This window comes from Megascapheus bottae, chromosome Y (assembly GCF_031878675.1).
Source record: "Megascapheus bottae isolate mThoBot1 chromosome Y, mThoBot2.hap1, whole genome shotgun sequence".
NCBI lineage: Eukaryota > Metazoa > Chordata > Mammalia > Rodentia > Geomyidae > Megascapheus > Megascapheus bottae.
In genome coordinates, this window is record NC_143548.1 from 10148617 (window position 1) to 10173272 (window position 24656).

Below are 24656 nucleotides of genomic sequence, written 5' to 3' on the forward strand. Positions count from 1 at the left end.
GAAACTAATTCCCGCACAAACCCAACAAACCATTCACTAAATGGGCAAGGGAACTCTCTTTTGAGAGTCTTATCAAAAGAAGAGGTTAAAATGGCACAAAAGCATTTGAGAAAATGCTCATCATCTATGGTCATAAAGGAAATGCAAATAAAAACAACCCTAAGATACCACCTTACCCCAATAAGAATGGCCAAGATTTTGAACTCAGACAATGACAGATGCTGGCAGGGTTGTGGAGAAAAAGGAACCCTACTACACTGCTGATGGGATTGTAAGCAAGTTCAGCCATTCTGGAAAGCAGTGTGGAGGTTTCTTAAAGAACTGAAAATTGACCTTTCCTACGATCCCAACATACCACTCCTGGGCATCTATCCTGAACATCAGAACCCAGAATATGATAAGGACATCTGCTCAGCCAAGTTCATCTCTGCACTGTTCACAATAGCCAGGCGAAGAAAACAACCAGATGCCCTACTGCAGATGAATGGATACAAAACAATGTGTTTTATATATACAATGGAATTCTATATAGCCAACAGACAAGATAAATAATGACATTCACAGGAAAGTGGATGAATCTAGAGCAAATCATGTTGAGTGAGACAACTCAAGACCAAAGGAACAAAAGGTGCATGGTATCTTTAATATGTGGCTATTATATCCAAACAGTATAAGAGCAAGGACTCAATATCTGAGTACTCAATGCTATAGACATGGTATTGGAAATATAAACATAACTACATAGACATAAAAAAATTATGACTCTGTAGACATAATATTTTATTACATAAAGATGTAACTATGACATACAAATCCTCGGCATAATTTTAATTATGTACTAAAATCTAAGTGCCAGTAACTGTATATAGTTTCCCTTCTGAATACTTGTTTAATATGTCATTTGAAATATAATGTAAAAATCAATGTTAATAAATTCTTTAATAAAAAGAATTATGAAAATAATTATTGCTCCTAGCTAATAAAAATAAATACTTCTACCAATAAAAAATGGTATCAGCTTTGGGACTGGAAGTATAGCTCAGTTGGTAAAGTATTAATCATTAAGCAAAAGTGTTAGATTTGGTCTTACAATGATTGATGCATTTGTTTACAAACTATACAAAATATATAAACTAATGTACATTTATAGTTATATACCTACATATTTCTTACAACTATATAACATATATATTTGTTCATGAAAATCACCTGGTGTTCTGCTCCCTGGAACTTTCATATACAGTTGAACTGTATTCATGCCCAGTATAGTATAACCAACATGGCTTAGAAGATTTCCAGCTGATACAACACGTACAAAAGCAGGAAGTTTAGTTAGTTCATGTAACTGCAACTTCCACCTGCAAAGAAAATGAGATTGAAACCTTCTGAAAACACTGATGTTAACTAACATTGTCCTCCAAACAACTATGATATAATCAAAATACATTGTTTTACCATTTAGTAAATAATAACTAATGTTAGTGTATAATTTAAAAGTATAACATAGTCCTAAAACAAAGTATTATTCAAAAACAAGGGCATGGGAGTGTGGCAAGGTGCTTGACTACCATGCACGAAGCCTTGGGTTCAATTCCTGAGTACCACACATACATAAAAAGCCAGAGATGGAGCTATGCTCAAGTGGTAGAGCTCTGGCCTTGAGAAAACTCACAGACATTGTTGCCCAGGCCATAGGTTCAAGCTCCAAGAATGGCAAAAAACCTAGCAAACAAAAATAGACATAAATTTAATATAGTCTAGCAAAGGAAAAATAACTTCTATTTTTAATCTGGTAAATAAATACTTAGATTCTTTGGAAAGAAAATTAAGTGTAAATTCTTGTAAGATAACTTTGAAATGTTAAAATTTTCAATTGAGATGTATTTGTGTACATAAAAGATTATGAGAGATAATGACTAAAGATGAAAAAGAATAAAAAGCTATACAATTTCTAAGCCTACAATTCCCTTCTGCTTCACTTCATAAAACAGTATTAGAGCTGGGACACTTACTTTTTAATATCAGAAAGATCAATGTTGATCCCAGATTTTATGGTTTTGAAAGGTCCTTTCCTTTTCATTCTAGCACTTGTAAAAAAGGAGAGAACATATTAAAACCAATTCTTTTACATGAAAACATTGAATAGATGCAAAATTTTACTTACTTATCTAATGATACAGATTCATTATCTGAATGGTCTTTAAGATGAGTTTTTCTTTCATTTTCTTCCTAAATAACAAGCAACATATTAACTCAGTATCCTATAAGAGACTACAATTGTACAACACAATTTAAGTATTTATTCAAACAAGTAGTAATGTTTATACTTTAAAAAATAAGATCTAAGCTAGGATTATAGGCTCAAGCCTACAATTCTCATAAAAAAAAAAAAAAAAGGAAACTTTTGGCATTGTTCAAGTGAGAGTACCCAGAAGTACAGATTACTAGCCTTGAGAAAGCTCAAGGACAGTGCCCAGGCCTTCCATTCATGTCTGAGGACTGGCAAAAAAAAAAAAAAAGCAAATTCAATATTTCAAGCAACATTATGTAACAACTATATAAATTGATTTACTTCTGTCTCAGCTAGTTTTATGCCTAAAACCAATGGATCTCACTGCCAAGGCACCTGAGCCTTTTTCTTCCTTTCTCCAGTCTTCCCCCACTTGCCAGTCCTGGGGCTTGAACTCAGGGCCTGGGCACTGTCTCAAAGCTAGAGCTCGGGGCTGGGAGTTTGGCCTAGTGGTTAAAGTGCTTGCCTAGCATGCATGAAGACCCGGGTTCCATTCCTCGGTACCACATACATAGAAAAAAGCTGGAAGTGGTGCTGAGGCTCAAGTGGTAGAGCTCTAGCCTTGAGAAAGTCCAAGCACAGTGCTCAGGCCCTGAGCTCAAACCCAGGACTGGCAAAAAAAAAAAAAAAAAAAAAGCTAGAGCTCTACCACTTGAGCCATAACACCATTTCTGGCTTTTTCTGTGTATGTGGAACCACTATACCACTATGACCCCCAGCCTCTTTCTTATTCAAAAGAAAATACAAATGATGAGAAGTTTTGCTTCTTTCCTGAGAACCTGTAAAAGGAATTGTTTCAACTGATGAGAAGGAAAGCAGAGGGAATTTCACCACAAGTATGTCCTTGAATGTATTGTTCCCAAATAAAACAAACAAACACCCTTCTTCTTTCAATTTTCAGATTGACAGAAGCTCCTAACAGAAGCAGTGGCTATTGCCTAAAATCCTAGCTGCAGAAGCAGAGATTGGGGAAAATCACAGTATGAGACCAGATTGGGCAGGAAGAAAAAAAAATCAAATAAAAGCAGAGCTTAAGTACTTATTAATTTGGAAAATTACAAATAGACCTTAAGAAAATAACAGACTTTAGCCCACAGCCAGCCACATACAATACCCACAAAATTTTACAAAAACATTCAGTGCTCCATTTCTTAAATCTTCTAATACTACGAAGCATATCTATTCCTGTTTAATTTTTATTTAAAATCAATAAAAGTCATTAGTGTACCTTATATCAGTATTTTATATCTTTCCTTTTAAAAAGTGGGGAAAACATTATTCACTGAATGAATAGACCTTACTTGAACTCATAATATGTTCTTCTTAATCATTCCTAATTATCATCTATATTTATAAAATAGACATAATTTGTCATTCTAAAAATATATTCCAGGAGACGGGAGTTTGGTATACCACTAGTGGTAGAGTGCTTGCTTAACCTACACAAAGACCTAGGTAGAAAAAGAGAGAAGTGGTGCTATAGCTCAAATGTAATAGCTCTAGCCTTGACAAAGCCCAAGGACAGTGCTCAGACCCTGAGTTCAAACCCAGGACTAGAGGCATGGGGGGAAGGATAATAATGGGAGGCGAGTTTGGCCTAGTTGTAACATGCTTGCTTAGCATGCAGGAAGAACTGGATTCAATTCTTCAATACTACATACATAGTGAAAGCCAGAAGTGGGGCTGTGGTAGAGCTCTAACCTTGAGAAGGCCGAAGGATTCTGGTTAGGCCTTGAGTTCAAGCTCCAGGACTGGGGAAAAAAAAAAGTGTGTGTGTGTGTGTGTGTGTGTGTGTGTGGTCTAACACCTATAATAATAGCTACTCAGTATGCTGATATTTGAGGATTAGGGTTCAAAGCCAGACCAAGCAGGGCAATCTCAGAGATTTCTCTCCAGAGTTAAAGCCCCACAACTGACCAAAAACAAAACAACAAAAAACTATACACATATTTTATATACATATATATTTATATGTGTATATACTTATATACACATATATTAATATGTGAAATGTTTTGGTATCTTTATGTTTTGCTTTAGTAGGTTTGTTTGTTTGTTTCTTTTTTTTTTTTTTTTTTTTTTGGTTGGTTTGTTTTTGCTGGGGCTAGAACTGTGGACCTGCTTGCTGTTCTTGAACCCCTTTTACTCAAGGTAGAAATCCACCACTAGAATCACAGCAATAAGTTTAGGGATTTATCTGTGATTAACTGACGTTCCTACCCAATCTGCTTTTCAACTACAATCCTCACATCTCAGCCCACTAAATACATAGGATTAACTACCTACCTGATGGTAGGAGTCTTTTTAAATTTTTTGCTGGTTGTGCGACTTGAACTTGAGGTCTGGGCCCTGTCCCTGACCTTTTCAGCTCAAGGCTACCATCCTCCCCCTTGAGCCACAGTGCCACTTCCAGATTTCTACTGATTAATTGGAGATAAGAGTTTCATGGACATTAGTGCCTAGGCTGGCTTTGAACTGCCATTCTCAGATCTCAGCCACCTAAGTAGCTGGGATTACTGGCGTGAGCCACCAAGCCTGGCTTCTTGTTTTGTTTTACTACTATTTTCAAATACTTGTAACAAACAGATGTCAACATGTCCTTTTATGCGTAGAGTGCATCTTGATCCATTATCTCTTTATATATTGTTTACACAGAAGAAATAGATCAATCTAGTAATTATAAAAGTAATGACATTTGTTAAAACACATTATTCAGTTTTATTTGTTTTAATTTTATTTCCAGGGTAATATACAGAGGGGTTACAGTTAGATAGGTAAGGTTGTAGGGACCTTTCTTCTTGAACCCTTATTACCCTTTCCCAGGTTTTTCTTCCACTTCCCCTTCCCCTCCCAACATGTTGTCTTGTGAGTTTCACACTTTTAATATAAAACAAACTTACCCGTAATGATTCTTGGAAGGAGGAGGCTTGATACTGTGCATATTTAGCAATTGTAGTACGAGAGCTATTACTTTCATAACGCCAAATTTTCTTTGTTCCAGTGGGGTCCCAATTTTCTTCTGCTGGTTGCAATAATTGTGTTCTCACTTCTATAATATGTTCATTGTTAACTTCTACCAAAGTTTTAGTGGAGAAGAGCCCAAGGTCTTAACAGATACATAAATTTTGTTAAAACATGTAATAATAATAAAAGTTAGTACAATAAAAATGTCAAAGTTCTTATAACTTACATTTGGTAATCAGCTTCCCTTAAAGTAGCTCTAAATCACTTGGTACAAGATTTGCCAAGCATCGGGCCAGGAGTTTGGCCTATTGGTAACATACTTGCCTAGCATACACAAAGACTTGGTACCACATACAAAGATAAAAGCTAGAAATGGTGATGTGGCTCAAGAGGTAGAGCTCTAGCCTTGAAAAAGCTCAAGGACAGTGTCCAAGCCCTGAGTTCAAGGCCCAAGTTTGACAAAAAAATAAAAACAGACTTGCAAAGCAGCTCCTGGATTTTGCCATTATGAAAAATATAACAATCAGGCTTAAATATTTTGCATATCTGTATTTTATTTTTTTCTCTATTGTGGAAGAAAAATTTCTCATTGTGTAGCATCTAAACCGAAGTAAAAAATATTGCACCAGCACTCTCATAGTGTGCTTGCCTAGCATGCATGAAACCCTGGGTTGGATTCCTCAGTACCACATACACGGAAAAAGTCGAAGTGTCTCTGTGGTTCAAATGGCAGAGTGCTGGCCTTGAGCAAAAATTATTCAAGGACAGTACCCATGCCCTTGAGTTCATGACCCAGGACTGGGGGAAGGAGGGGAACCTCAGAATAGGGTAAAAGATAGATGGAGATACCTTGATAAAGAGCCAAGATGAGGAGGAAGAAATAAAGATAAAATAGAGTGCCAAGGAAAAGATAAAAGGGATAAGGAAAAAGAAACAGTGGTGATAAAGAAGATTTTTAAAAATTAAAGCCAGGCATTGGTGACTCTCATCTGCAATTCTAGCTACTCAGGAGGCTGAGATCTGAGGATAGCAGTGCAAAGCCATGTAGATTCTTATCTCTAATTAACCAACAGAAACCAGGAAGTGGCACTGTGGCTCCAGGGGTAGAGTGGTAGCTTTGAGCTAAAGAGCTCAGGGATAGCGCCCAGGCCCACAGTTCAAGCCACAAAGCCAACAACAACAAAATGATAATAATAATTTCCAGCAAATGGATTAATTTCAGAACATTTAATGATATGAACTACACAGAATAATACTAGTTAAAAACTTCCTTCCTCTCATATATATAAGCCATAGAATTAATTTACAAGTAGAAGGTGATTAGTAGAGACTAAGAAGGGTGGAGGTATAGGGTGTATGACATGTAAGACATGCATGAGAAACATCATTGTGGATGTACTTGCATCATCTCCAAATCACAAAACTCTTAAAAGTGGGAGTGGAAGAGAAAAATATTTTTATAAGACTATATTCAGAGTTTCTATTGGTAAAAGAAATGTTTAAAATACTTCACATCTTACCTAATTTAAGAGCTCCAGCAAGGCCACGAATTACTGTAACAGGGTTTTTTGGATTTGTACAAAATTGATGTAATGGAGGAAAGAAAGCATCACGCTTATTTTCCAACTACAAAGATAAATTATTTGTTAGATCTCAGAGAAAATCGATATCTATATTCTAAGACAATATCATATTTTCATGAATATGCAGCTTACAATATACATTCATCCTGATCACCAATACTGTGGTGTATATGATTCCTAATACTCCAAGACACTATCATATTTTCATGAGTCTGGCAGTTTAAAATGTACGTTTATCATAATCATTTTGGTAGCTAGACACAGTGGCTCATGCCTGTAATCCTAGCTACTCAGGAGGATGAGATCTGAAGATCAAGGTTCAATGCCAGCCAGGGCACAAAAGGACCTGAGACTCTCATCTGCAATTAACCTCATAAAAATGGTAAGTGGGACTTGGCTTCAAGGTAGGGCAGTAGCCTTGAGCTGAAGATCACAGGGCCAGCACCCAGGAATAGTTCAAGCCCTATGACTCACAAAAATAAATAGTAGGGGCTGGAATCATAACCTAGTGATAGACTGCTTGCCTAGTATGCACATAACCCCGGGTTCGATTCCTGCTACCAGATACTCAGAAAACACTAGAAGTGGTGCTGTGGCTCAAGTGGCAGGGCACTAACCTTGAGCAAAAAATGTCCAAGGACAGTGCCCAGACCTTAAGTTCAAGCCCCATTCTGGCAAAACAAAACAAAAAAAACTGTGGTGTATACTAAAACCATAGGAAACATGTTAGGCATTCAGGATTCTTAAGTACTTTAAAGCGCAATCTCAATTATATACTTATTTCCTCTGTATTTATTTCATCTGTGCTGAGTCCCCTTCATAAAGACTTCAATAAGTTTTTATTGGATAAAGGTACAGCATAAAAATGAGGAAAAGATCCAATCACCTTCTTATAAATACAAAATCATTGTAATCACTAGATCTTTACTAGCATTTAAATATTAGTTACATGGGAAAGTGACATTAAAATGGTGTTTGAGGTAGCCATGAGCTGAAGAACTCAAGGACAGTTCCCAGGCAAAGTTCAAGTCCCATGACTAACTTAAAAAAACAAAAACAAAAACCTTTGATCTGCAAGGGGGTGGAGAGGAGAGAGACTGGACTAGTGGTAGAGTGACAGCCTAACATGCACAAAAACCTGGATATGATGCTTTGGTACCATGGACAGAAAAAGATGGAAGTGGTACTGTGGCTCAAGTGGTAGAGCACTATCCTTGAAAAAGCTGAAGGACAGTGCCTAGGTCTTGAGTTCAAGCCCCTGGACTAGCAAAAAAAAAAAAAAAAAGGTATTTGAGCACGCACTGATTACTCATGGTTATTGACCTAGCTAGTTAAGAGTCTGAGAACTGAGGCTCACCCTTCAAAGGTAGCCCAGACAGCAAAATATTTTGTGAGACTCTTATCTGCAATTAAATTCCAAAGAAAGTTTGAACTAGTGCTTTGATTCAAGTGGTAGATACTCCTCCTATTTAAATTTCCAGTGAGTTGGGATGAGAACTGTCTATCATTTTCTATTGAAACAGAATGTGTGGAGATATAATCTTCCTTATATTAGCCTTTGCCAAGCTGAGATAGCAGGTACACAGTACCACACTCAGGTATTATTTGACAATTATAAATATATTTCCCACCAAGCTGGCCTGGATTTATAGTCTTCTTGACTTCTACTTCCTGGATTGACAGAGTTATAGGTAATCCAAAGGTGCCCTGCTAACCACTTTTACCATTTAACTGGCCTTGTGAACTCGAGGCTTCATGCCTGCTATGAGTCTAGTACATCATCACAACTGAACTGGCTTCCAACCAACTACTCAGTCACTTGAGAAGTATATTAAAAGTATAAACTACTGGCTCAACCCTGTAATCCTAGCTACTCAGGAAGAAGAGATCTAAGGATCAAGGTTCAAAGCCAGCTCAGGCAAAAAAGGACTTGAGACTCTTATCTCCAATTAACCTGAAGAAAATGGGAAATGGGGCTTGTATCCAGGTGAAAAAAAAAAGTATAAATTACTGTCCTACCTTGACCTTAGGATCATCTTTTCATTTCTACCTCAGAAAGTAAATAAAACATCATCTGGCATAAATTTTCAGGAAAATTGTGTAAAAATTGGCACCTTAATTTCAACTTTCTATATAAAATGTCTTTCAGAAAACTGGCATTTCTGAATGAGGGTTTTTGGTTTTAATTTTCCTTTTTCTTTCTTTCCTACTTTCCCCACCCCCAATCCTGAGATTTGAACTCTGGGAATTTTGTTTCTCTGCTCCTTTTTTTTCAAAGCTTATCACTGTACCACTTCAGCTACAATGTCCTTTCTGCCTTTTTCTGTGATTTACAATCCTAGAGAATTAATAAAAATTTAAGGTCCAAAAAATTATCAAGTGACAGAATGTAGATTTGCTTAAATCTGACAATGGAAGAAATATTTTGTTCTTGCTCAGATAACCTACGTAAGTAACTAGAATGAGGTTTAAAGCATTTTTTCTCAAAATATATTTAATATATCACTAACCAACAAACTTTACTGTCAGAGGATAGCCAATAAATTATCTTACTTTGAGTTAGGTTACACTAAACACTCATTTTTCAAAAACAGAATACAAGCATGTATATTTTAAGGGTTTTTTTTTCTTTTTTGTGGATCACTGGGCTTGGGCATTTTCCCTGAGCTTTTCAGCTCAAGGCTGAGTGAGCCACAGCATCACTTTTGGTTTTTTGTTTTTTTTCTTTTTTTGCCAGTCCTGGGCTTGAGCTCAGGGCCTGAGCACTGTCCTTGGACTTTCTCAAGGTTAGAGAGCTCTACCACTTGAGCCTCAGCACCACTTCCGGCTTTTTTCTATGTATGTGGTACCGAGGAATCGAACCCGGGTCTTCATGCATGCTAGGCAAGCACTTTAACCACTAGACCAAACTCCCAGCCCCTCACTTTTGGTTTTCTAAAGGTTAATTAAAGATAAGAGTCTCACATTCTTTTGAGCCTGGGCTGGCTCTGAACCTCGATCCTCAGATGTCAGCCTCATGAGTAGCTAGGATTACAGGCGTGAGCCATTGCACCTGGCTCTGTATTTTAAAATTTTAAGAAAGTAAAATTATTGTTCACAAAAGAGCAAGCAACAGTACTTTAAATATTTACATATCTTCTTAAGTTAAATAATTTATTTCTACTCACATAAATGCTAGGTGTAGGTGGATTCAGCTTCTCCTTTGGCAAGGGAGGATATGGTGAATTTGGTGGTCTTGGAGGCGGACATTTATCCAACAAAATATGACTATTAGTCAAACCATTTTCATCTACATTCCTTTTTAAAAAGAAAAAGGGAGTAGAATAAAGATTAGGATTGGGTCTAGTAATATTAGTAGTAGTAGTAATAGTAGTATCGGCAGCAGCAGCAGTAACAGTGGTGGCAGTGGTGGTAGTGGTGGTAGTGGTAGTAGTGGTATGTGTCCCTGAGTTTTTTGCTCAAGGCTATATATACTTCTACCACTTGTGCCAAAATTGCTGGTTTTTCTTATAGTTAATTTGAGATAAAAATCTCAAAGCTTTGCTACTGGTCTGGCTTGAAATTGAGGGCAGGGTAGGTGCCATGGCTCATGCCTGTAATCATAACTACTTAGGAAGCTGAGATCTTAGAATCCAGTTTCAAAGGCAGCCTGGCATAAAAGAATGTGAGCTCTTATTTCCAATTAACCTCTATAAAAATGGGACGTGGGACTGGGCTCAAAGGTAGGGCAGTAGCCTTGATCTGAAGAGGTCAGGGACAAAACCCAGGCAGTGACCCACCAAAAAAAAAAAAAAAAAAAAAAAAAAGTGGGCAGGATCTGTCTCCTAAGTAGGATTACAGGTGTAGTCCACTAGCACCTTTTTTAAAATCTGAATTTAAAAAAAATTAAAAATCTGAATTTACAACAATATTTAAATACCAACACTGCTGAATATTGCTTTTCCTATATTTTAAACTGTTCCCAATATATTTTCATCACTCCTACATCTAGAAAATTTGTTTATATCCTCTCAAATCTATGTAACTACTTTATTAATATCTGAGACTCCAAAACTTAAAAAAATAGTTTCTAAACTGATGTAGAATAAACTTGTGACATTACAGAATTATAATTTCAATGAAACTGAAAGTGAGCAGAAATCAAGTATCCTCAGGGTACAAAGTACTATACTATGCAACCATGATTTATGTTGTGCAACTTTCACTAAACATATACCTCCTTCAAATGTCAAATCTTCACTTTAGCACTAAAATACAGTAAGGCTTAGCTTTGGGAACAGGGCATATTTTCACAAAATAAAAACACTCAAATAGTCACTCAATTTGAACACTAAAGAATTGAAATTGTTTTGTTTGGGGCAGGTTCTATACCTTGAACTCAGGGACTGGGCACTGTCTCTGCGTGGCTCTGTGCTCAAGGGTAGAGCTCTACCACTTGAACAACTGCACCACTTGAAATTGTATTTCATTTATCTTTTTCTACACCTGGCGCTTGAACACAAGGCCTGAAACTGCTTTTGCTCAAGGCAAGCACTGGACCACTTGAGCCATAGTGCCAGTACTGATTTTTTTTTTTTTAATTAGTGTATTGGAGTCTCCTGTATTTACTAGGCTGACTTCAAACCACATTCCTCAGATCTCAGCCTCAGGGAGTAGATAGGATCGTAAGCATGAGCCACCAGCAATTGGTTTAATTTAAATTTTTTTTTCTAAGATTCAGTTATTTACAGGTTATATAATCATTCTGTGGGAAAAGTAAGACAGTTGACAGGATTCATCTAGCATAAAAATTCTTTAATATGGTATGGATTTCTCTCTCTTTCGGAGGGGGGGAGGGAGGAGCAAGAGGTGTTGGTTTGGACAATGCTCAAGCTGTGAATTCAAACACTAGGACTGGCCAAAAACTAAATAAATTAATAAATAAATAAATACACTGTTCAACACCCAATAGATTTAGGCATTACTGACTCATGCTTATAATCCTATTTATTTAGTAATCCAAGTTCTGAGGCTCATGGTTGAAAGCCAGCTTGAACTAGAAAGACTTTAAGAGTCTTCTCCAATTAACCAACAAACAAACCAAAAGCAGAGCTGTTGCTCAAGAGTACCTGACCTGAGCAAAAATAAAGCTCAGGGACAGCACCCAGGCCTAGTATTTACACACCAGTAACAGTGCATGTGCACATGCACCACACACCCACATGTATGCACACGCACGTGAGTGCCCACACATGCACACGCATATACACAAATAACAACAACAATAATAATAATAACCTGATAGGTTATTTCAACATGATAAAAATGCAATAAAAATGGCTGAATATAATCATGTGAACTGGAGACACATTTACAGTGGTAGAGTACCTCGACTAGCAAGCACAAGATGCTTCCAAGTACCTCTTCCCCTGCCACCACATATGCATATATGTGTGTATATGTGTATGTATGTGTGTGTGTGTGTGTGTGTGTGTGTGTGTGTGTACATACACATTTGTTTGGTGCTTTTTAATTGTTATTTTTTGGGTGTACTTTAGCTTATTTTTTGCCAGTATTGGGACATGAATTCAGGGTCTAATTCCCTCTTTTATACTTGAGGCTAGCAAATTACCAACTCTACCTCTGGCTTTTTCTACTTAGTTGGATATGAAAGTCTCACCAAGTTTTCTGCCCAAGGTTACTTTGAACTGCAATTTTTAGATCTCAGTTTTCTGAGTAGCGAGTACATAATGGGTATGAGCCATTAGTACCTGGTTTTACACACTATAAAAGGCTAATATATTTCCATTGTGCTCTTTCTCTTTCCATCTGCCCACTTCCTGCCCCCTTCTGACTTTCTCTCTCACACTCTGAACTCAGGGCTTTATATCCTTCCTCAGCACTCTACCAGTTGAGCCAAAACTCTAGATCTAGCATTTTGCTAATTAATTAACTGGTATAAAAAAAAAGTCAGATAAGACTTTCCTGCTACAAATCATGATCCTCAGATGTCAGTCTCCCAAGTAACAAAAATTAGCAGGCTGATCTTGTCTCATTGCTTTTCTATTAAAAAAAAAAAGAGGGGAGGGTGGGAAACAGGTGCAAGGCCTAGTGGTCACATGTCTGGATTTGACTCCTCAGTGCTTTAGATACATAGAAAAAGCCAAAATGGTGCTATAGCTCAAGTAGTAGAGCTCTAGCCTTGAGAAAGCTCAAGGTCAGTGCTCATGCTCTAAGTTCAGTCCCTGTGAATGGCAAAAATAATAATAATAATAATAAATATATATATACATATATTTAAATCAAACTCATATTTTAACTCTTCTGATCTGACTTAGTAATCAATCATTTATGAAATTTTCCAAACTAACCTGCATGCCTTCAGAACTTCTGCTGAACTGGAATGTATGGACACAGTCATCGATGGTATCTGAGGACTTGATTCAGAATTAACTCTAGGCAAGTCAACATTTACAGACATCTGTGAATTCTGTAGTCCTCCATTAATAATGTGTAACCCATTAGGAGAACTGTTGAAGTTGGAAACAGTGTGTATGTTAGTCTGTTCAATGGATTTTGGAGATGTTGCTACGGAAATAGATGAAGAAGGTAAAGAGAAAATGTAATTATCAATCTTTGTATGAGTAGCTGGGTAAGTACTTCTAACTTTGTCACAAGTTCCAATATCCATACTGTCATTGGCTTTTTCAACCAACAAGGCAGAATGCTGAGGATTATCTGCAATTGCTAAATTTGGTGACATAAAATCTCTACAGTTCAGATTAGAAATATCAACTCCTGTAATCTGATGGACATTATCAGAAAGTCTTTTGCTATCAGGACAGCTATTTGATGTGTTTTCCGCATGCATACTTGTTTCAGACCCCAAGGATCTTTTTCTTGAAGGCTTGCTCTCTTTCTCTAAGGCAATGCCTTTTTGTCCACCTGAGGTAGCAATACAAGACTGTGAAGAGAGGTGACCAAGATAATCCACTTGTGATGAATTGCTAGGCAAAGAGAGATGTCCATTCTGGTTCTTAATAGTATTAGATGTCAGAAGATATTGGCTGGACTCAGTAGAAAACAATGGTTGTTGATCATTAAATCCTGTCAGAAACGAAGTTGAACCTTTATAAAGACCCTAAAATAAGAAATAAAATTGGCATACTTATTAAGTTTTCATTGTACAATGTAAAAATTCATAAACACTAAGGCTAAAAGATTATGATAAAGGAAAAGACATTTAAAAATGATTATCTCCAAATCTTGTCATTTAAGAGTGCTGATAGTATTTTGAGAGTACTTAATCTAACTATCCTCTATGCATAATGATTTACTATTGTCTTCCCATTATTTTTATTTAAAGTTATTTAAATTCTGATGTGTATATTTTTTAAATTTTCACAACAATGTATCTATATTTAAATGAAATAGTGTGCATTTGGTCAGTGACAGACATGGACACAAATAACATAAAACAATCACCAATTCATATTATGTTTAATAGACAACGTAAATTGCTTTTTATGTGTATAAAATTACTGGAGCTTAGTAGAGTGCTTGGCTAGCATACATAAAAAAAGAAACAGAAGTGGTGTTGATGCTGAAGTGTTAGTGCTCTAGCCTTGAGAAAGTCCAATGACAGTGCTCAGATCCTGAGCTCAAGCTCAGGACTGGCAAAAAGTCCAGAGCTCTACTACTTGAGGCACAGTATCATTTTGGGTTTTTCTACATATGTGATACTGAAGAATCAAACCCAGGTTTTTGTGCATGTTAGGCAAGCACTCTACCACTAAGCCAACTCCTGTCCTCTTAAAATTTCTTAAGTTACTTGAAATGCAGAACATTTAGCAAGAACCTTCAAAAGGGAAAAAAGATCTTAATCTACTCTCTCAGTAATTTTCTTTGCTTTCTTTTTTTTTAAATAGGACCAATGTTAGACCCTACCATATGGAAATAACTGATTGAAAATCAAGAGGCAGGTAGTTGTGCTGTCCCTTGAGCAAGAGTTTAAACACCGAGCCTAGATCTCAAGTTCAAAAAAAATTGGCAAAAAGACAAAAATAAAAAATTGGAGTCACAGAAATTTTAATTAATAACATGAACAGTCATGAAAACAAGTAAAAACAGATGAAATAATGATTTAGTAGACATAAAGCATTAATGTAATTCTGTAAATAAATATGGAGGTTTCAAAAACTACACAAATCAGGCAAGATATCTGAGGAAAAAATTTAAATACTTAAGGAAATAAATGAAAGGAAGATGATTTTCTATGTATTGTGTAACATAACAAAGAAAACACCTTGAAAGAAATTTATTCCACTCAGTTCATATGTAAAATTTAAAATCAGAGTGATAGCAGATTAAAATGGAAGTGAAAACTCCAGCTTTACTCTAGCTTTGTCCTCCTACCAATCTCTAAAGTCAAGATTACTATCTAAAGATTACTATCTAAAGTCAAGAATAACACCCCAAATAATCAAAATTGCAAAGGAAAACTACCCTAGATTGAAGTAAAGAGCTAAGAAAACTATTGGTAAAAATCTATTCTATACCCGGGCCTGGCTCACTCTTGTAATCTTAGCTACTTCGGAGGCTGAGCTCTGAGGTTTCGGGTTCACAGACAGCCAGGGCACTCAGAATATGAGACTTTTATCCCCATTTTATAACCAGAAAACCAGAAGTGGCACTGTGGCTCAAGAGGCAGGGTGGGGCCTCAAGCTGAAGAGCTCATGGACAATGTCCAGATGGAAAAAAAAAAGTATAAACTACTGCCCAAACAACTGATAAAAAAAAAAGAACCAATTGTGTAAAGATACAAAATTTCCCTTGAACTCGTTTCTTCACTTAATTCATTTAGTGAAACCATTTAAAGTAATGATTGAGTTAATTGTGAAAGATCACTTGTAAACACAATGGAGTTGTGTGTGTGTGTGTGTGTATGTGTGTGTGTGTTTATGTTAAGTTCTGCATTCGAATCAACAAATTAAAGAATGTGACTAAGGAATAAAACCCAAGGCTTCAAGTGTACTAGGCAAACGCTCTAACACCAAGCCACATTCGCAGCCCTTATGAAATCTTGGAGCTTGGTCATTTTAATTCAAAGGGAATTAAGAAAGACCAGGTGCATTCAATGAAAAAATAACAAAATGTGTTCCAAATCTAAAGGAAGGTACAGGCAAATCAAATGGCCAGTCATACCCAATGCAAAAAACTGAAAAATTTTTATGAAGTTATTAAAGTTCAAATGCAAAAAAACTGATGTCCTAGTGACTCATATTTGGGAAATTGAGATCTGGAGACTTTTGTTTAAAGCCAAGACCGGACAGGAAAGTCTGCTACAATTAACCAACAAAAGGATATTAATGGAACCATGGTAGAAAGCAAGTCAAGTCTTCCAGAGAAAAATCTCAGTGCACAGGCCTTGTGTTTAAGTCCTAGGATAACACACACACACACACACACACACACACACACACACAAACTTAATGGGGGGTAGCAGGGGAGAGAGAGAGAGAGAGAGAGAGAAACAACAGGGCTAGAATGGCTCAAGGACACCCTGATTTTAAATCCCAGAACTACCAAAAACAAGTAAAAGATAATATATAAGAATTTCACTATGCCTGGGGCCAGGAGTTTGGCCTAGTGGTTAAAATGCTTGCCTAGCAAGCACCACATACATACATACAAAAAAAAAAAAAAAAGCCGGAAGTGGTGCTGAGGCTCAAGTGGTAGAGTGCTAGCTAGCCTTGAGAAAGTCCAAGGACAGTGCTCAAGCCCTGAGCCCAAGCCCCCGGACTGGCAAAAAAAAAAAAAGAAAAAAAAGAATTTCACTATGCCTAAAAATAGACTTATAGTAAATTAGCATAAAAGGGGATGACTACTAAAAGATTTTTATCAAAAATTTTCAACCATTTATCAGTGTTAGTATTTTGTCAACAACTTATGTTCTTAATTTTGTGAAAGTTAACAGGATTTAAACTCATGGCTTTCTTTGGCAATTTCTCTACCAATAGGGTCACAATTCAACCCTTTTTATGAGCTCTTGGTTATTTTTTTTAATGTAGCAAATATGTTATTGCAAAAAGTGGAAAATAAACCTAATGACCAGAACACTTATAAATAAATCATGTTATAATCAAACTAACAAAAAGGTATAAAGAACGTCATTGGTTTTTTGATAGGGGTTGCACTGAATCTATAGGTTACTTTGAATACCACTGGCCTTTTATGATAGCATTAATAGAAGTAATCCATAAATACATAGTATTTATTTACCTTTAGATTTTTTTTTTGCATTCTTCCTTGGGTTCTTTTCAGCTCTTATTTTAGTTTTGTATTTTAGTTTTGTCAGTAGGAGAACATGAACTCTTTGCTTCAAGTACTCCTTCACCCTTCTTTTGTTTGGTTGGCACTCAATAACTTGAGACATTTCTCCAGCCTGGCTTTTTACTGATTAACTAGAGATAGAATTTCACAAATTTTTCTATAGGTGCTGGCTCAATCTTCTAAGTATCAGTCTATATGTAGTGTATGATTGCTAATAATTTCTAGGGACTACCATAGACAAAATGCTACTGGGGCTTTTTTTCTTTTTCTCTTCTTAATTAGTACCTAGAATTCAGTAGGTAGTAATAGTGAATCTTTATCTAGTGATAGATTCTATTCATTCTATCATTACAGCTACATCTCAGTTTTCTTTCCCCTACCCTGTCTTTCCTCCTCCTGCTGCACTGTCCCTGAGCTTTTGTGTTCAAGGCTAACACTCTATCACAAAAGCCACAGCTTTATTTACAATTCTTTGATGTTTATGAGATTTAAAAATCTCACAGAATTTTCTACATGGATTTGGAAATCTTAAGACCTAGGAAGATAATATTACATGTTTGAGAAAGTAGCTCCTTGAGTCCAGCTTTTTCCTTACTTTTTTTTTTTAACTTTATTTATTGTATTTTGTTAGGGGATAGCCTCAGATCTTGATCTTCTGACTTACAATTTCCAAATTGTCCAGGTCCTATAGATTCTTACAACTTTTTGTTGTGATTGTCTGATCAAAGTGACTGGAATAAAAGATGTGTGTGATGGTGTCTGGATGAGTATTATAAAAAAAAGAAAGAAAAAAAAAACTATTCAACAACTACAGAAGGAACACACAGAGATCTGGAAGTCTGGCCTAGTGGTAGAGTAGACAAAAAATAGAAAGTGGAGCTGTGGTTCAAGCGGTAGAGCTCTAGCCTAGAGAGCCCAAAGCCAATGGTATGGCCTTGAGTTCAAGCCAGAACTGCCTTTCCCCCCTACCAAAGAAAAATCCAAGAACACACACAGAAATCCCACTTAACAAAAATATTTCTCAAAATAAGAAATATAAGACACATATGGTTGCAGGATGCCAATGACTCACAACTGTAATACCATGTACTCAGGGGGCTGAGATCTGAAGATTGCAGTTCACAGCCGGCCCTGGGCACCAAAGTGTGTGAGACTCTTTTTTTTTTTGCCAGTCCTGGGCTTAGGGCCTGAGCACTGTCCTTGGACTTCTCTCAGGGCTAGTGCTCTACCACTTGAGCCACAGAACCACTTCTGGCTTTTTGCTATGTATGTGGGTACCGAGGAATTGAACCCAGGTCTTCATGCATGCTAGGCAAGCACTCTATCACTAGGCCAAACTCCCAGCCCCAAGTGTGTGAGACTCTTATCTCCAATTAACCGCCAAAAAACCAAAACTGGTGTAGTGGCTCAAATGGTAGAGCAAGAGCCTTGACCTGAAGAGCTCAGGAAGAGCATCCAGGCCCAGAGTTCAAGCCCTACAACTGACCAGTGGGGATGAGGGGAAAAGAGAGGAAAAAGACACACATGGTCAATGGGTATAAAAAGTTGTTATCATTAGTTATCAAAGAAATGGGCTCTCTCCTTAGTGCTATTTGTCTAAATACAAAAGGCAATCAAACAGTACAAAATCAATATTAGGGGGAAAAAAGGGAACTATTATTATTAAGATTGTTATTTGGTGTAGTAATTTTGGAAAACACTAATGAGGCACCTTAATATGTGCTCAAGTGGTGGAGCACTGGTCCTGAGCAAAAAAGTGTCCAAGGTCAGTGCCCAGACCAGGACAGAGCCCAGACCTGGAGTTCAGGCCCTAAGACTGAAGAGGGGGAGGGGCAGTGGGAAGAGTATTTCACTCCAATGCAATACAATATACAATTTTCTCAACAGTAATTGGAACTTTCTCACAAATATATCATGTCATACAGTAAAATAATAAAAATAAAAGTTTTAGAAAACTGGTAGTCTAGGCAAAAAAGCCCAAATGTTTGTTAAACGAAAAGCCAAAAGTGGAATTATGCACAAGTGTGCTAGCTGAGTAAGAAAGCTAACACATAATACCTAGATGTACAGCAAATGCATGCTGCATGTGTACATGCATGTGCCCCACAACTCACTAATAATAATAATAGTTATTATATATCTTATATACTATGGTAATATATCAATTAAGGAAGAAACTATAAAAACCTACATAAACATGAAATGCTGAAAAATAAGCTTTTGGTGTGATCAGTGTATCATCAAAGAAAATATAGACATAAAACTCGAATCAAAATAGAAATACAGCAGAACTTAAGGGAAATAACAATGAAAATTGTAAAAGATGTTTATTCCTATAAGTCTACATTGAAAAGCCAACCCAGGCACAAAATTACCTGAGACTCTCATGTCCAATTAAATGCTAGAAAATGCAAAGTGGGGCTTGGCTTAAGAGCAGGGTAGTAGCCTTGAACTGAATAGCCCAAGGACAGTGCCCAGGCCAAGTTCAAGCCCCGTGCTCTCCCCTCCCAAAAAAAAGAGAGAAAAACAAACAAACAAAAAACATGCTGAAACTGGTTCCCAGCGCTACTTGCCTATAACCCTAACTACTCAGAAGGCTGAGATCTGAGGATTATGGTTCCACCTTAGGCAGGAAAGTATCTAGAACTCTTACCCACCAAAAAGCCTGACACCTTAGCTATGAATGATCTAGGACAGCATCCGGGCCTTTATATCAAGCCCAGGACAGGCAACCACAACAGGAAGGGAGAGAAAGAGGGAGGGAGGCAGGCAGGCAGGTAGGCTAGCTGAGAAAATAAAACGACTTCAAAATAGAATGCATAAAATATAAACCAAAACTTTTTACAATGTAAGCTGTAAAATGAAAGGACCCTATCAAGGAGAGAAAACCTCTTGTATCCCAATATCAATCTAAGTATTCCTAACATCATACAATTGTATGTATACTGACAGATGTCAGAAGGCTAGAAACATACAGATGATGCACATGTTTGAAGAATGACTACAATAATTAAGAGACTACCATTCAGGGACTGAAGCTATTTAAACTCTTATACAATGAAGACACAAGGGCAAACTACAACTGTTTCTTTATTTTGGTCAGTTGTGGGGCTTAAACTTGGCCTGGGCGCTTTACCCGAGTTCTTCAGCTCAAGGCTACCACCCTACCCCTTAAGCTACGTGACACCTCTGGTTTTCTAATGGTTAACTGGAGATAAGAGTCTCATGGACTTTTGTGCCCGGGCTGACTTTGAACCGAGATTCTCAGATCTCCGCCTCCTGAGTAGTTAGGAAAACAGGCGTGAGCCACTGTACCTGGCTTCAACTGTATTTCTAAGTAAAAGATATCAGTGTGAAAAATATCTCTCAGCTATCATTATGGCCAGAAGACATTTTACAAAAGGCAAAATTATAGAAATAAACAAAAATCAGAAGATGATAGATTATTTGGTTTAATGTTGTCATGACGAAACAATAAACTTTAGTTAATAACCAGTGCTATCTAAGAGATGTACTATACAAATATAGGACAATAATAAAAAGAATTAAAATTTCTTTATTTTTCCTTAGTTTTCCTCAATTCTTACAGCCAGTCTAAAAAGCAGTCTACTAATCACTAACAATTTAAAGAGAAAATGCAATGTCCATATCACAGAATTTGTGGCTCTCTATTATACAATAAGATCTTTAACTGAAGTCTCATTTTGCCTTTCCGTTTCCCTGTAATCTATCCATGGGTGCACTTTTTTTCCCCCATCGGTCATGGGGCTTGAACTCTGGGTCTGACATTGTTCCCTAGCTTTACAGCTAAAGGCTACAGTCCTACCCCTGAGCAAAGCCCCACTTCCCGTTTTCTAAAGGTTAATTGGAGATAAAAGTCTCATGTTTTTTAGTGCCCTGGCTCTGAACCTTGATCCTCAGATCTCAGCCTCCTGAGTAGATAGGATTATAGGCATGAGCCACCATGCCCAGTAATGCACATTTTTAAAGCCAAGTCTAAATTCTGAGTTATTAAAATTTTTCAGAAGTACCTGATGTCCGCAGTTCTTGTCATACTGATAATTTGTAATTGTACCTACATTTTAACCTCCCCCCACACACATACACCACATACACACATGCACACACTCTTCTTTGGAATTATTTAAAATGAAGTATCATCTAACAAATAGTGATAGCTTGGCCCAGCCTAACATTAACCTATCAGCTGGTCAAGATGCTTAACACAAAACTTACCTTATAATACAAAGCTGAAGAACAATACTAATACTAATGCAGTATGTTAGTGGGAGCTGCAAACAACTGCTACAGTCAAATATTTCAAGAAAGTATTATAATAGTACCTAAACAGCACACAGACAAAAAAATTAAACCTCCAGCTTTTAGAAATTTCAACAGCTTTTACTAATCCATGTTGCTTTAGTAAAAATCACTAAGTCAAGTTTGTAAGGCAAATGTGTATGTGTATATATATATATATATATATATATTTTAATGTATTTATTTTTTTGCCAGTTGTGGGCTTGAGCTCAGGGCCTGAGCACTGTCCTTGGACTTTCTCAAGGTTAGAGCTCTACCACTTGAGCCTCAGCACCATTTTTGGCCTTTTTCTATGAATGTAGTACCGAGGAATCAAACCCAGATCTTCATGCATGCTAGGCAGCACTCTACAACTAGGCCAAAGGCCCAGCCCCGTAAATGTATATTTTTAATGTGATTCTTGATACCTAAAATTTAACAGTATAACCAAAACTTATAAGGCTAAGATTTTTTTATCTTTTCCCTTTATTTCTATACAATGTAATAAAATATGCACATATACCAACTTCCAACTTTTACATAGACACAAACCAACTCACAAGATGAGTTCTAATATAGCAATGATTATGTACCACTTAAGATTTTCCTATCACTATGATTTCCTTAAAGGTAGTTCGTAAATATACATCCCTTAAATTTTTGTTTCTTCTCAAACTGTTTATCAGCTAAATAAAGATAAAGCATTGTGTAAGAGTCAGCTAAATACCTAGTTTTTGTTTTACCTGAACAGATTTAGAAAGTTGTTTTCTCCATGGCTCTCTTGTGCTGCTGGTCTGATTTGTGCAGTTACGAGGTAGAGAAAATGTGTTTTGCTGCAAGTAAGGCACATATCCATTATTTATGTTTCCTCTTATAGTACTGTTTATATTTCCTATGCTTTGTGATGGGCAGAAAGGGACAGTAAACTTTTCACTAAGCAAAGCCTTTTCCAGACAAGAAGAGAGAACTCCAAGCTTAGAGATGCTAGGTAGTCTGCCCAGAGCTACATATGATTGCTGGCTAGAGACAGTTTGTAGGTAATGATGAGTAAAATATGGCTTATTAAAAGTTTAATAGTGGGCCGGGAGTTTGGCCTAGTGGTTAAAGTGCTTGCCTAGCATGCATGAAGACCCGGGTTCGATTCCTTGGCACCACATACATAGAAAAAAGCCGGAAGTGGTGCTGAGGCTCAAGTGGTAGAGCTCTAGCCTTGAGAAAGTCCAAGGACAGTGAGTGCTCAGGCCCTGAGCTCAAGCCCAGGACTGGCAAAAAAAAAAAAAAATTAAAAGCTTAGTAGCTTGCACTTCAGCAAATCCTGTTTGCCTCAGCTTTAAAAGCAAAAAGAAATGTACTTATGTTATTCTAATACTAATACATCACTAATTTTACAATAAAATCTAATTTTTGTAGTTAAAAAAGCTATAATAGCTAGGTGCTGGAGACTCACGCATGGAATCCTAGCTACTCAGGAGGATGAAATCTGAGGATCTCAGGTCAAAACCAGCACCAGCACAAAAGTCTGAGATTCTGATCTCCAATAAATCACCAAAATTCTGGCAATGGTACTGTGGTTAAAAGAGATATAGTACAAATTTAAGCTGAAGAGATCAGTGGCAGTCCACAGGACCAGAGTCTTCTTTAATCATGAAGTAGTTAACCTTTATGTCAAACAGCCAGTCAAATTAATGTCGACGCTAAAAACCAATACTATGCAATTATATGTCAATGTTTGTTTTAAAGCTATTCCTACTTATGCTTACAATAATCTTTTACTCATGATATTGAATGCTCTAATATATTAATTCTTCAGAAATACAAACATTACTTCTACTGTTTATTTCTAAATATTACAAACTCTAAAATGATACATGCAACAACAAAAAGTCCACTGCTGAATAGGCTTTAAAAGAAAAAAAATGTATGCATACTTGTTGTGGCATTAAGGTATACTGAGTTTCCAACTTGTCCAGCATCAGTCTCTGTGTTGGATTTAAATTATCTTTATTTGCACGCAGATGTTCGAACTGCTAGAAGAAGGAAAATTTAATCTAAAAATGAAAGTACGATAAGTAACTTCCTAGAGAAAAGTCTATAAACTCACAACTATGTGACAAAAGATAGTAATCCATCAGTTGGACACTGGTGACTCATGCCTGTAACGCTAACTAGTTGAACGTTTGAGATCTGAGGATTGTGGTTTGAAGCCAGCCTCGGCAAGAAACTCCATGAGATGTGTGTCTCCAATTAACCACCAGAAAATCAGAAGTGGTGCTATGGCTCACAGAGGTAGGGTGCTAGCATTGAGCAAAGACATCAGGGACAGCAACCAGACCCTGAGTTTAATCCCTATGACTGACAAATAATAATAATAATAATTATAGTCAAAAATAACCAAACAAACAGAAGCACCCATTGATTTCTACCCAACAGTTAATACTTAATGGAGACTGAAGTATGGTAGTAAAACCTAATCAATCATTCTGGAGGTGAGGAGGGAAGACAACTTTATTATTTTTAGGAAAATATTTTAAAGGAAATCAAATTTCAAAGAGAAAGTTATTTAAAGAATGTGTGTTTGCAAGAAGGTCCATGAGACTCTTGCTTCCAATTAACCACCAGAAAACCAAGAAGTAGTGCTGTGATCAAAGTGGTAGAACACTAGCTCAGGGACTGTGTCCACGCCAGAGTTCAAGCCTGACAACTAATAGGAAAAAAAATAAAAATAAAAATGAATGTGTGACTTTAAAACACATGGGGGTGGCTGTGGCTCACACCTGTCTAGTTACTCAAGAGACTGAGAACTGAAGATCATGGTTCTAAGTCATCCTGGGCACCAAAGTCCATGAGACTCTTATTTCTAATTAACCGCCAGAAAACCACAAGTGGTACTATTGCTCAATTCAGCCTTAAGCTGAATTGCTCAGGGACAAGATCCAGGTGCAGAGTTCAAGCCCCACAACTGACAAAAAAAAAAAGTAGAGAGCAAGGTGTGTAGCCTAGTGGTAGAGTGCTTGCCCAGCATGCACAAAGTCTGCATTCTATTTCTTGGTACCACATACACAGAAAAGGTTGGAAGTGTGCTGTGGCTCAAGTGGTAGCGCACTAAACATTGAGAAAGCTCAAGGTCAGTGAGTTCAAGCCCTGAGTTCAAGCCCCAAGAATGCAATAAAAAAAAAATTTTTAAAGGGTGATTGTATATAGAGATTCCC

At 36.9% G+C, this 24656-nt stretch overlaps 1 protein-coding gene across 5 annotated transcripts in view; it reads right to left on the minus strand.

Moving 5' to 3' along the window:
• The window catches only part of LOC150040331 (histone demethylase UTY-like), a 105841-nt gene that overhangs the window by 30298 nt on the left and 50887 nt on the right, over positions 1-24656 (minus strand). For 4 of the 5 annotated variants that reach the window (XM_090327358.1, XM_090327360.1, XM_090327359.1 and 1 more), the window contains 9 exons: positions 23376-23474; positions 22191-22280; positions 13188-13957; positions 10005-10134; positions 6775-6880; positions 5191-5396; positions 2165-2229; positions 2013-2087; positions 1210-1358 (listed from right to left, as the gene is read on the minus strand). In XM_090327358.1, the coding sequence (XP_090183484.1) occupies positions 1210-1358; positions 2013-2087; positions 2165-2229; positions 5191-5396; positions 6775-6880; positions 10005-10134; positions 13188-13957; positions 22191-22280; positions 23376-23474 (1690 nt within the window). The remainder of the gene's footprint in view (positions 1-1209; positions 1359-2012; positions 2088-2164; positions 2230-5190; positions 5397-6774; positions 6881-10004; positions 10135-13187; positions 13958-22190; positions 22281-23375; positions 23475-24656) is intronic. The other variant, XM_090327357.1, reaches the window with a different exon arrangement.